At 43.9% G+C, this 13,756-nt stretch overlaps 1 protein-coding gene across 1 annotated transcript in view; it reads right to left on the bottom strand.

Moving 5' to 3' along the window:
* Window positions 1-11,272, bottom strand: part of DGKK (diacylglycerol kinase kappa) — a 149,247-nt gene extending 137,975 nt beyond the window's left edge. The window contains exon 1 of the mRNA XM_037511669.2: window positions 10,751-11,272. Coding sequence (XP_037367566.1) covers window positions 10,751-11,272 — 522 coding nt within the window. The remainder of the gene's footprint in view (window positions 1-10,750) is intronic.
* Between the last annotated feature and the right edge of the window lie 2,484 nt (window positions 11,273-13,756).

The raw sequence follows: 13,756 nt of genomic DNA, 5'->3' as shown, positions 1-13,756 counted from the left end.
TTCTCTCTTTTCATTCTTTCTTTCAAAAATCGCTTTTGGGGAAAAAGCTCTGTATTGTGGTGGTCAACTTGCCTTAGGTTAGGAGAATTTCTTCCTTTTAAAATTTCTTTTTTATTCCTTTGTATATGGAAAGCAATGAGGGTTATTGGTTTTAATAAAATTGAAGGTACCTCTTTTTAGAATGGAAGAATTTTTCTTTAAAAAAATTATTGGGGTGGGCCTCCCCTGGTGATGTAGTGGTTGAGCCTGGAGAGGGTCCCACATGGCGCACAGACCTCTCCTGCCTAGCCTGCTGCTTCCCTCAGCAGTGTACTTCGTCACTCTGCCTATTCTGTTCCCCACTCTGGCTCTGGTGAATTCTCTCGCCCTCCCGTGCTTCTGACTGTACCCAGTGCTTGTATAAATAAATAAATAAATAAATCTTTAAAAAAATATTAGGGAAAAGGATTCCTTGAGTTAGGTGGGGTTGAGGGAACACTTCTTTTTTAGGTTTGGAGGACTTCCATCTTTAAAAACTAGGTTTTGTGAAGAGGAACAATGAGGACAACTGTGTTTTTTTAAGATTTATTTTATTTTTATGCATACAAGAGCTGGGGTACAGGCCAGAGGTACAGGGTGTGTGTGTGTGTGTGTGCGTGTGTGTGTGAGTGAGAGCGAGAGAGGATTCACCAGAGACAGAGTAGGGAACAGAACAGGCAGATTGACTGAAATACACTGCTGAGGGGAGCGGCATGCAAATCAGGAGAGATCTGCTGCAGCATGTGGGTTGCTCCCTGGCTGGGGATCGAACTTGTGCTGCAATGGCTGGTGGTTAGCTTCATAGGTTGCATCTTAACCCCTTGAGCCACTAAGGAGGCCCAGGACCACTGGTTTTAATGAGGCTAGGGAGTCTTCCTTATGAGGATTTTTCTTCCCTTTTATAAAACAAGAATTTATTTAGAAGGAAAAAAAAGATTGGGAGCACCTCAGCTTGAAAGGATTTTGTTTTCTTTAAAGAAAGGAAATACCTGAAGATTGACAGAGAAACAAGGTCCCTGGGTTTGCAGGACATTGGGTGCCTCTCCCCTTGAAAAAGTTTTAGAAAGAGAAGTTGTGTTTTTCTTTCCTTTATGTAGGGAGTTAAAAGGTTCTATTTGTTAAGATAAAAAGAGACCCCAACGGTCACTACATTATGATCAAGGGGACAATACTTCAAGAAGAAATAACACTAATAACATATACTCACCAAACGAAGGAGCACAAAAATATATCAGACAACTGTTGTCAACTCGAAAACAGACATCAGAGAAAACACATACGTAGTGGGAGACTTCAACATACCACTATCAACAATGGATAGATCAACAAGACAAAAAATAAGTAAAGAAACTAAAGCTCTAGATAAGGACCTAGAACATTTGGGCTTAACAGACATCTATAGAACACTAAACCCAAAAAAAACGGAGTAAACATTTTTCTCAAGCACACACTGATAATTCTCCAGGATCGATCACATACTGGGGCACAAGACAAACATCAACAGTTACACCAAGATTGAAATCATACCAACCATCTTTTCTGACCATGAAAACTAGAAAATAAACCATCAAACTAGAAATAAACTAGAATAAATAAATCAAATAAATAAATCAAACTACAAATAAACCATAAAAAGAAAGCAAGGAACTCTCCAACCTATGGAGATTAAAAACCACACTACTGGAAGACCACTGGACTAATGAGGAGATCAAAGAAGAAATTAAAAAATTCTTTGAATTGAATGACAAGGAGGACACAAATATCCTAAATGTATGGGATGCAGCAAAAGCAGTAATAAGAGGAAAATATATAGCAATAGAAGCTCACATCAAGAAACAAGAAAGAACTCAAAGAAACAACCTAATCTTGAAGCTCAAAGATCTAGAAAAAGAACAACAACAACAAAAAAACCCAAAACAAGTAGAAGAAAAGAAATAATAAAAACCGAAGCAGAAATAAATGAAATTGAAACTAAAAAAAAAATCCAAAAGATCAATGAAACCAAGAGCTGGTTCTTCGAAAAAATCAATAAAATAGAAAAACCCCTAGCCAGGCTCACAAAGGAAAAAAGGGAGAAAGCACAAATAAACAGGATCATCAATGAAAGAGGAGAAATCACAACGGACACAGCAGAAATCAAAAGAATAATCAGTTAACTACTATGAGCAGTTATATGGAAACAAGTTCAACAATCTAGAGGAGATGGACAAATTCCTACAACTCTACAATCACCCAAAGCTAGATAAAGAAGAAACAGAACACCTAAACAGACCAATTACAAGCAGTGAAATTGAACTGGTAATCAAAAACCTCCCCAAAAACAAAAGCCCAGTACCTGATGGATTTACAAATGAATTCTACCAAACATTCAGAGACGAATTAGTGCCTATCCTTCACAAATTCTTCCAAAAAATTGAGAAGGAAGGGACAATACCTAACACGTTCTATGAAGCCAATATTACACTAATAACAAAACCGAACAAGGACAACACAAAAAAGGAAAACTATAGGCCGATCTCCCTAAAGAACACTGATGCAAAAATCCTCAATAAAATTTTAACTATCAGAATCCAACAATGTATCCATAAGATAATTCACCACGACAAGTAGGATTCATGCCAGGGACACAAGGATGGTTCAACATCCGAAATCAATCAACGTTATCCAACACATCAACAAAAAGAAATATAAAAACCATATGATAATATCAATAGATGCTGAGAAAGCTTCGACAAAGTGCAACACCCATTCATGATAAAAGCCCTGGAAATTCTTGGGATACAAGGAACATACCTCAACATCATAAAGGCCATCTATGACAAGCCAACAGCCAGTATCATTCTCAATGGTGAAAAGCTAAAAGCATTTCCATTCAGATCTGGAACAAGACAAGGATGTCCACTCTCACCACTGCTTTTCAATATAATACTGGAAGTCCTAGCCAGAGCAATAAGACAAGAGAAAGACATCCAAGGAATCCAAATAGGAAAAGAAGAAGTCAAACTATCACTATTTGCAGATGATATGATAATATACATAGAGAACCCCAAAAACTCCACAGAAAAACTAATTCAACTCATCAATCAGTTCAGTAAAGTGGCAGGATACAAAATCAACACGCAAAATCAGTAGCCTTCCTATACACAAACAATAAATCTGAAGAAGAAATTTAAAAAAAACCCTTTTATTATCAAAACAAAAAAAATCAAACATTTGGGAATAAATCTAACAAAAGAGGTAAAGGACCTATACAAAGAAAACTATAAAACACTGTTAAAAGAAATAGAATAAGATGCAAAGAAATGGAAAGACATCCCCTGCTCATGGATTGGAAGAATAAACATTATTAAAATGGCCATCCTACCAAAAGCAATCTACAGATTCAATGCTATTCCAATAAAAATTTCCATGTCATTCTTCAAAGAAATAGAACAATTATTGATGAAATTCATATTGAATTACCAAAAACCCCTAATAGCCAAAGCTCTCCTGAAAAAAAAAAGAACGGAATGGAGGCATCACTCTCCCAGACTTCAAACTATACTACAAAGCCATAATCATCAAAACTGCATGGTATTGGAACAAGAACAGACATACAGACCAATGGAATCAAATAGAAAATCTAGAAATAAACCCACAGATTTATGGTCAACTAATCTTTGACAAAGTAGCAAAGACTATGCATTGGAGCAAAGAAGTTTGTTCAATAATAGTGCTGGGAAAACTGGGTCGCTACATGCAAAAGAATGAAGCTTGACCACTACCTCACACCATACACAAAAACCAACTCAAAATGGATTAAAGAACTAGACAGAAGACCTGAAACCATAAAATACATAGAAGGAAATACAGGCGAAACACTACATGATATTCACATCAAAGACATCTTTAGAGACACATCACCCAAAGCAGTGATAGTGAAGGCAAAGATAAACAGCTGGGACTACATCAAATTAAAGAGCTTCTGCACAGCAAAAGAGACAATAACAAAAACAAAGAGAAACCTCACAGACTGGGAGAACATTTTTGCACATAACACTAATGATAAAGGACTGATCACAAAAATCTGCAAAGAGCTGATGAGACTCAACAACAACACAGAAAATAATCCAGTCAAAAATGGGCAGAAGAGCTAAAAAGAAACTTCTCTGAAGAGGAAATGCGAATGGCCAACAGGCATATGAAAAAATGTTCAACATCTCTTGTAATCAGGGAAATGCAAATCAAAACTACCATGAGATACCATCTTACACCAGTGAGAATGGCACATATTAAAAAACTAGCAACAACAAATGTTGGCGAGGGTGTGGAGAAAAAGGAACTCTCCTGCACTGTTGGTGGGAGTGCAAACTGGTCCAACCACCATGGAGAGCTGTGTGGAGATTTCTTGACCTACTAAATATAGAGCTTCCATATGATCCAGCAATTCCCCTCCTAGGTTTTTACCCAAAGGACACAGAAACATCCATTCCAAAGAGCACCTGCACCCCTATGTTTATAGCAGCACTGTTTACAATAGCTAAGCTATGGAAACAACCCAAATGCCCAAAATTAGATGACTGGATCAAGAAGATGTGGTACATATACACCATGGAATATTACTCAGCAATCAAAAAAGATAAACTCATGCCATTTGCAGCAACATGGATGGCGCTGGAAGGGATCATGCTCAGCGAAATAAGCCAGAAAGAAAAAGAAAAATACCGGATGGTCTCACTCATAGCAGGAATCTAGAAAACTTAAATAAGGGATCAGGAAAATGAATAACTATAAGAAAGTGAAAATCAAAATTAACAAAAAACTATGAACCAGAGACACTCTATGGGGGGTAGGCAGCGGGAGGGGAGGGATTGGGGTCAAAATAAGGGGGTTGCAATTTTATGGGGAATATAAAAATTAAATTTATTATTAAAAAAAGGTTCTATTTGTTTCTTCCCTAACTTTTCCATTTATCCTTCTAATTTTAAAATTCTCTACATTAAGGTTAACGCTTTTGGGTTTGGATGAATTGTGGGGTCACCTCCAATTTCCTGTTTTTATCATTTAAAAATATTTGCATTCTTTTTGCTGTATTTTGACAGAAACCCATATGGGTCTTTTTGAGGATGGAGCATTTCTTCACTTTAAGAGGATTTGGTTGTCACTTCTTTGATATCCACACCTTTCCATTATTTTATTTCAAGTCATTAAAAAATTGTATTTTGAGAGTAAACTTCATATATCTTGGTGATGATGGGGTATTTTCTTTGGAGAAGTATTTACTTCTTTTCTGGGGATTAAAAATTCAGGAATTTGGTAAGATCAGGGACCTGTTCTTTCACATTTCTTTGTTTTTGTTAAATTTAAATGTCTGTGTGTATCTAGGGTGGAGGGATTAGTGAGAGTAGGTAATTCTGAAAGTATCTTCCCTTAAAAATATTTCCTATTTTGTTTTTCTCAAAAGAAAAAAGATTGAGGTGTAGTTAGTAAAGTTTATTTTCCTTAGTGAGGTTGTAGGCCCTGCCCTTAAGAGGATCTCCCTTTATCTTAGTTCCTTTTTTAAACATTTTTTCCTTATTTATTTGTTTGTTTACATATGGGAAGGTAATAGGTTTTCTTGAAGTTGGAGGAATAATCACTCTTACTTATGTTTTTCATTGAGATATAATTCACACAATATAAAATTCACCATTTTAAAGTGTGCAAATCAGTGGCTTCTAGTCCAACCACAAGCTTGTACAACCATCACCACCATCTAATTTTAGAACATTTTTATCACCCCCCCCCCCAAGTAAGCTTGTATCCTTTAGCTATCATCCAAACTCCTCCCACCTCCCCCAGTCCCTGGCAACCACCAATCTACTTTTTGTCTCCAAGGATTTGCCTATCTGGACATTTCATATAATTGGAATTAATAACCTTTGGGAACTTTGATGAAATCAGTGTAACTCTGTTTTGGAAGATTTATTTTTGCCCTCATAATTTTTACAAGGGATTGGGCATGGTCCATGGGCTAAAATAAAGTTTATAAATTCATTAATTTTTGAAGGTTAGAACTACTGTTTACCTTGAAACGATTTCTTGTTCCTTTCATTTGTTAGTTTTTCTCTTGGGGATATAAGGGTTACTGGCTTTGGTGAAGGTGAGGAGCACCTCCCTTTAGAATGTCTTTCTTTTTTCTTTTTAAATAATTTTCAGCAAAGGGATACCTTTCATTATCTCAGGTCAAGGTCCTTTCTCTCGATTTTTTATTTGCGATTTTTTTTCTTATCTTTTAAGAATGAGGTCTATTTGCTTTGGTGAGCGTGGGGGATCTCCTTTTAGGATTGGCTGTTTTTTTAATCCTTAAAAATGTTATCTTTTTACACTGAAGGAATGACCGTCTGTGGGTCTTGGAAGGAATGAGCACCCTATCCCTAGCAGAATTTCTATTTTCCTTCTCAAAAATGTCTTCCTTGGGAGTAACAGGCTCAGGTCTTTTGCCTCTTCTTTCTCAGACCCCAGTCTATGATGGCCCTCTCTGGGAGCCTTAGAAGGAAAATAGCAATTATGCTTTAATTATGCTTTAGAAAAATAATCAGGACTGAAGGAATGTCAGCTTAAAGATTGTTCTTAGATGAAGGAGGATCTTTTAGCTATGTGTTGGATTTTTTTTAAATCCACGATAGATATTGTAATAGTTATATATATTAGGCGTCAAGTTTTATTTTGAACTTCTGCTGCTTATTTGGGGGAATGAAAGAGTTGATAATGCAGGAGAAAGCATCCTACAGACTGTGAAGTGCCACACTAGCAGAAAGGATTACAGAATCCTTATAATGCCTCCGATTGGTTTCCTGGGCTCTGTGAATTTTTCACATTTCTTTGGAAGCACTTGGAGTAACCTCTCAGTCTTTCCTTTTGGGCCGCAGATCTGCACACACCCCTCTCAGAGATTTTAATAAACACAGAAGAACTGTATGCTCAGAAAGGAAAGACCACTGACCAAATACCTCATTATCATTTCTAGAACAACCTGCAGCAAATGCTCAGAAGCTCTCGGAATATACCAAATAAATCAGATGGTATCATCAAAACCTGGCAAGAAGGGGGGAAAGAAAGTAATTTCATCCTGACCTTCAACAGGTTAAACACTCAAATCTACAATACCAAAGCTGTTTATAGTCACTGCAGATACTCCGTTCACTTAGGAAAAAAAATTATTATCCCAGAAACCAACATCATCATTAGCCTGCTGTTGCCACGACTGTAGAGGATAAGGACACTTTCCAAACCATTTTTTTTAATTGTTAGTAATTTGCTTCTTAATTATGGTTCCAAAATCCATTCTGAAAATGGAAAGATTGACTGCGTTTCCTTAAGGGCTATATATTCCAGGCTATTTAAAAAAGCATTTAATTCTCACTCTGAAAACAATGAGAACGCAGGAGCAGTCTCAATGTTGCTGGAATGAAATTGAAAAGCTTCAAGCTTCAGCAAATGTTTATTGAGCAAAAACATAGAGGGCTGACTTGTAATAGGCACTGGGAGGCAGAGACAGTATCTACCTTTGAAAAGCTCAGAAACAGGTAAGATAACAAAGTATTCAGGCAAGAATTACCAAATATATAAACAAATGCTTGCTACTTTGCAAGAACTTGTGCAAGAAACACCAGGGACTGTTTGCTTATGGTTTGCTTATGGTAATTGTTGTGTAGGAGGGATACACAGACCCTGCCCACCTGTAATATAAAAGCCATGTAAATTGTATTTCTTCTCAGATTTTCATCAACCAGTTGTATGGCGTGATTATCATTTCACTGATAGTCAAAACCCAGTAAATAAAAATATTAACAATCTTTCTTCAAACCACAACTGAGGGGAAGAAATAGATAAGGTCCACTTCACATAAACCCACTGACCCCAAGAGAGTTATAGCATTGTTAAAGAACCAATTCACACATCCTTACTTACACTTGCTGCCACCAGGTGGGAGACCATGGCTCACTTCCTAGAAATCAAAACGTTTTAGAAATAGACAGATTTGGTTCACGTCTGTGTTATCCTGGTAGCGGTTAGAAAAAAAACATGAGAACTCTTTTCTCATTTTCTGCCCTATTGCTTGGCATAGATTTGCAAAGAGCACGTTCTTAAACCTCACTGAAATCCCAAAAGAGAGCAGACAACACACTGGAATACCAGTCAGTAAAATTATCTGAGATAAATTTGTAGTCAAATTCAAACACTTGGTTTTGCTCATTTCATCCTTTGAATTACCAGGCTAGTTTCAAGCTACCTATACTGACTGCTCCTTTCCACATAGGATTTCGTTACATGATAAGAGCTGTATTTTGTTGAGAGAGAGAGAGAGAGAGAGAGAGAGAGAGAGAGAGAGAGAGAGAGAGAGAGAGAGATTCCCCAAGCTTGCCTGAAGGAGGCAGTGTCAGTGTCTGAGAATGATGCTTGCCCAGCTAAGATGGCAACCTGTTTGCTTTAATGTTAGAATGCAAGTCAGCTGAGTAAAGGGCACTATTTGAGGAGGATGCAGCAGAGAATGGTCCTATCACTGAAGATCAGATGCTCCCATCTGCATGGGAGGGAAACTGTATAGCAACACTAGAGTGTTGGAGAAGGCTTCAGTACTCAGCAATTTAAGCAATTACCCAGATCCTTTGCTTCCTTCAAAATCCTCTATAGTCACTGGTGAGTTCATCGACAGGGCCTTTTTCGCCAATGGACAAGCTTCTTACCCCATTCTACAAGATAAGTAACTCATAAAGACTGGCTCTACCAAGAGCAAAGTCAACCCTGAGCAGGTTCTGGTCCCCCCCAGGGCTGCCAAGTGTCTGTGCAGGGCCTCCCCTGGTGGTGCAGGGCCTCCCTTGGTGGCGCTGCAGTTGAGCGCTAGGTTGCAAGGCTGCAGCCTCTGCAGAGCCAGTTCCATCCCCGGCCACTGGCGAGGGTACCACCAAAAAAAAAAAAAAGAGTGTGGAAGTGGTCAGTGTGTATAAGAGGCTGGTCTGATTCCCCTTACTTGGATCCTCTTCATCTGTCTAGCAACATTTTTTCCTGCCTTCCCACTGCTACAGGGCTTATCCCCAGATTTCCTGCACAGTTAGCCTTCCTGAGGCCCAAGAGACGTACATTTGCTGGCCATCCTGGTAGTGAGGTTCCCAGGTGTCAGTTTCTCAGCCATGTTCTTGGAGACCACAGGGCAGGTGGTCCCTGCTGGCTTCCCTCCCACCAGCTTCAAGCAAAGTCTTCCAAAACGACAAAAGCAAGCACTCACACAGGTGAACTCCTTGCCCACCTGCCCCACCCTTTTCCTTCTGGAACTCACCGCAGGGAACAGCCCCTGTTGAAGGGAGAGATCCACCCTCCACCCCCTAAGCCCTCCTGGACTCCCTTGAGGGCAGGGTTGTAGGAATTTTATTTTATTTATAAACAGCTGCACCCTCACCCCCCCGCCAACGCGCCCCCCTCCCACCCGTGAAACTTCACTTCAGCGTCCCTTTTTCCTGTGATGGTTTACCATCACAGTTATTTAGCAAATTCAAGCCTCCCAACTCCCAGGCGCCCAACCTCTGATTCCTCCTCCTACATTCTACAAGTGTGTGTCCACAGCAGGGGTCCAGCAGGACTGGCAGGCATTGTTGGTGTGGTGGTTTATTTCTGGCTTAGTTTTTCCTGCAGGGGAAGCTAAGTGCAGGTGTGTGTGTGCATTATGATGATTTTTCACAGTGTCCTGGAACGAAGTTTAGGGGAAAAGAAGAGTATACAGAGGACAGAGATAGCAAGAAAATAGACGGGATTTCAGGGGTGGAAGACAAACACTGAAAGCCTTCTTTTCCTCTCTCTTCCCGCCTTGGGTGTGTGTCCGAGGGTCCTCCACTTCTCTGGCTTAAGTGCCGCGCTTATGAAGGCGTCTCTGAAGACTGGAAGAGATGAGGGTTCCCATTCAAATGCTCTCAAACAGCAACTCCTATTTCCGAGTCTCTAAACCAGGACTCAGGTACCATTCCAACTCGCCCCGGTGTGGGACGCCAATCTCCCGCTTGTGACTTGGCCCATCACTGTATCACTGTCTGCACCTACCTGCTGGGAAATCCTGCAGACGAATGGAATGGTGCCTTTGACACTCGCATGCCACCCCCACCCCCCGCCCATCCCTGCAGTGCGCGTGGGCGCCGCCCATCCCCTAACCCCCTTCCAAACTACCAGCCGCCAGCGGCCAACAGAGGCGCAGGGCACCTCCCTGGAGCACAGCCAGTTGCGCCCCATCCGAGGAGCCCCTCTCCAGTGGCAGGGAGAAGGCCAAGCAGACCGCCGCTGCTCCGCAGCCTGGGCCTCTGCGGCAGTGACCGCAGCTAAGAGGTGTGTCCCACCGCCCCCACTCAATCCCGCGCCTGTGCACCAGAGCCAGCCCCAGCACCCTCCAGCTCTCACGCGCTCCCTCCGGGCATCTCCCTCCTCTTTTTCAAGATACAGGCGCTCACCGCACTGTCGCTTCTACCATAGGGAAAACTGCTCCCTGCGCCCTGCTGTCACCTACATTTCCAGCCCCAAACAGCCCACTCTCGCGTCCACATGTTGCTTCCCACCTTCCAACTGCTTCCCTCTCCCCCGGGCTCCCCACCACCGCGTCTTTATCCGCACCTTTGCCCGTCTTTGGTCCCCAAATGGGAGACTAGGGGTTCCCAGGGTCCCAGGGGCTCAACAGCAATTCTGGACTCGCCTTGCTTCTCTCTCCAGCCCCAGGGGGTCTTTTTCTTACCTTTATACTGGACAGTGGCACTGGCCTTCGGGGCGACGATACGGTCTTCACACCCCTCTCTGGAGCGGCCGCCGACCGCTGCAACAGACACAGTGGTGGACTTGGCTGCGGACGGGACTCTGGAGAGGGGTCAGCGCAGGACTCTGTGGCTGGTTCTGGGACCAGTGCGGTGGCCGGCTCTGGGGCCGGCTCTGGGACCGGTGGGGTGACTGGTTCTGGGGCTGCTTCTGAGATCGGTTCTAGGTCTAGTTCTGGGGCCGGTTCTGAGTCTGGTTCTGGGGTTGGGTCTGTGTCTATTTCTGTGGCTGGTTCTGGAGCCGTCTCCGGACAGGTTTCTGGAGCAGGCTCTAGACAGAACTGTGGTGCCGGTTCTGGCGAAGGCTCGTGGAGCAACCCGGGAGCCGGCGGCGGCGGCGGCGTCTCCGGCGGCGGCCACGGCGGCGGCGGCTCTGGCGACTCCGCGGGCTGCTCTCCATCCTGAGGCGGGGCAGTGCCCTGGGCCGCCGCAGCTCCGCGGTCCATGGCCGCACGCCGCCTCAGGTTTGGGCAGCCGGGCCAGAGCTCAGAGGGCTAAAGTACCCTCAGGCGCCCCACCCACTCCAGTTCGACCACCCCTTCCAGGGTGCCAAACTTTCCCCCGCCGCCCTCCATGGCTGGCTCCACTCTGAGGTCTAACGGGGGGCGTTCGGCGTCTCCCAGTGCGGGAACACGCCCCTCGGTGAGCGCACACCTCTCCGTAAGCAACCGCTGGCCCGATGGGCGGGAAGCAAAGGGGCTTGAGAGCGCGGACTGGACAGAGCGCCTGATGACCTCCGAGCTACGCGGGAGCTTGGGGTGGGGGGGCAAACAGGGGAGGGGGAGCGGAGCGAGGGTGGGGGAGCGCAGGATCGCGTTTAACCCTTTAGTGGCGCGAATGCGAGAAGAAAAAAAAGCTAGAGGCGAACTTGAGGGTCTTTGCAGCCCCCCTAACCCGCTCAGCTGCGAGCTGCTGTCCTTAACAGCTTCGGTCCTGTGTCTGCTCTGTCACCTCAGCAGCAGGTGAACCTAGCCTCAGACCAACATTTTGCCCCCCATCTCCAAGGCTCTGTGGGCAAGTAATCTTTTCTTTTTTTTCCTAACCTGGGAAAAGAAATTAAGCGGCAGGGGTTTGGGGTGTGTGTGTGTGTGTGCGCGCGTGTGTGTGTGTGTGTGTGTGTGTGTGTGAGAGAGAGAGAGAGAGAGAGAGAGAGAGAGAGAGAGAGAGAGAGGAGAGACAGAGACAGAAAGACAGAGAGAGAAGGAGAGAGGGGAGAGAGATCCTTTGAAGTAAAATTTGCCCCCCCCTTCATTTTGGGGGGGTATTTCTGAGCTTTCTCAGGTCAAACGGTTTGCCTTTAGGTACAGGGTTTTTGGGTGCTTGGGAAGGTGTCTGATGAAGGAGGGCTGGAGTCCTGGCTTTCTGCAGCCTGCAGATGTAGCCGAGAGAGCAAGGCAAGAGTGTCAGGGAAGCCGCGTCTGGGCTATGCGCTCTAGAGCAGAGGCTGCCCTGGTCTCCGCAGCCATCTGGGCGTCTGTCTGGCTCGCCCTTGCCACGGGGAGACTGCCTTTTGCTTTTAGCTGGACTTCCCAGGCATCATCAGGACTTTTTACTGAACTTGTTAATATCCTGTGGTTGTGTGTGTGTGTGTGTGTGTGTGTGTGTGAGCGTGCACGTGCGCACTCGCGTCCATGCGCGCAAGTGTGTGTGTTTGTGTGTGTGTGTCATGTATCTTAAGCTGAGGGAAATTCACTGCAATATCCACACCTTTTTCACCTCCTGACACCTCAGAGGCACTCTGACGTTGGGGGTGGAAGACTGTCTTGCAAAGAGAACTGCGGGTCCCTGCCGCAGCACCCTTCCCGCTCCATCAGGGGACTTCAGAAGCTCTCTCGTTTGTTAGTCACGTACACACATACAAACCCTCATCTCAGTTAGACCTAGACTTTAGACCCCAATATACGGCAAAATTGCAGTTAAAAATTGAGAAGACCAACCGTTAAGCCACTGCTGTGGGGAGATGGGGGCAGGAGTACTTATAAACCTAATTTGAAATGTGACAAGTAAATTTATCTCCCACACATATAATGCTGCAGTTGTGGATGGCAGCCCTCTTTCTGCAGCCCCTCCTCTCACTCTCTCCTTCCAGACCATATTCTCCAATTATCCCTCTTCTTTTGCCAACTGACACTGACCCACCCGGAATTTTCTAGAACCTGCAGTATTTTTCTGCTCCCTGCACCCCATCCTAGCGGTAAATAATACCACATTCTCACCTAGCCCCCCTTCAAAGACCAGAATCTCTGATGAGATCTGCATTTCCCAGATTTTCACTGCAGCATGGCAGCTTAAACCCACCCTTCTGGAGAAGGGTCACAGTGCTTGGCAGCTACTGAGCTAGTGCGGGGACCATCCCTAACCTCTGGGGCCAGATAAACCCAGGGGAGGTGAGTTCTGTCTATCAAGTCTCTCACTGAAGACAAGCCTCTTTCCAGTAAATCCACATAAAGGACTGATCGTCTTCACCCTTCTTGGGCTTTTTTTCCTCTGAGCTGTGCCACACTCAAGTAACCAAGCTGCTTTTAACTCTTAAGAGCTCAGGACTGAAACACACAGAGGCCAGATCTGACCTGGCAGTAGGCTTAGGTTTGGTGCTCACTTCTTAGGCTTTCTGATTCTGGTGAAATCCCTGTCCTAAGAAAGGGCCAATATCTCACATTTGAATCTTACTTTCACTAAAACCTGGCATATAGTTGGACGGTCTAAAGGCTGAACGGTCGTGGAATAGGATGGTCTCTTGTGCTGGATTGTAGTGGGGTAAGTGTTGGCATAAACAGGGAGTTGTCAAGTAGGGGACAACTTGGAGACATTGCTTTATATGTTTCTCGAAACTCTTGTCTATCATTCTATACTCAATCACAAAGAGTCCAAAATTCATGTTGTAAACTCTCGCTGCAAGGTCAGTTTGAGGTTGAATGCTAAAATAGTTG

This window comes from Talpa occidentalis, unplaced genomic scaffold (assembly GCF_014898055.3).
Source record: "Talpa occidentalis isolate TD23 unplaced genomic scaffold, MPIMG_talOcc4v2.1 talOcc4.15, whole genome shotgun sequence".
Lineage (NCBI taxonomy): Eukaryota > Metazoa > Chordata > Mammalia > Eulipotyphla > Talpidae > Talpa > Talpa occidentalis.
This window is presented reverse-complemented; position numbering and strand designations above follow the sequence as displayed.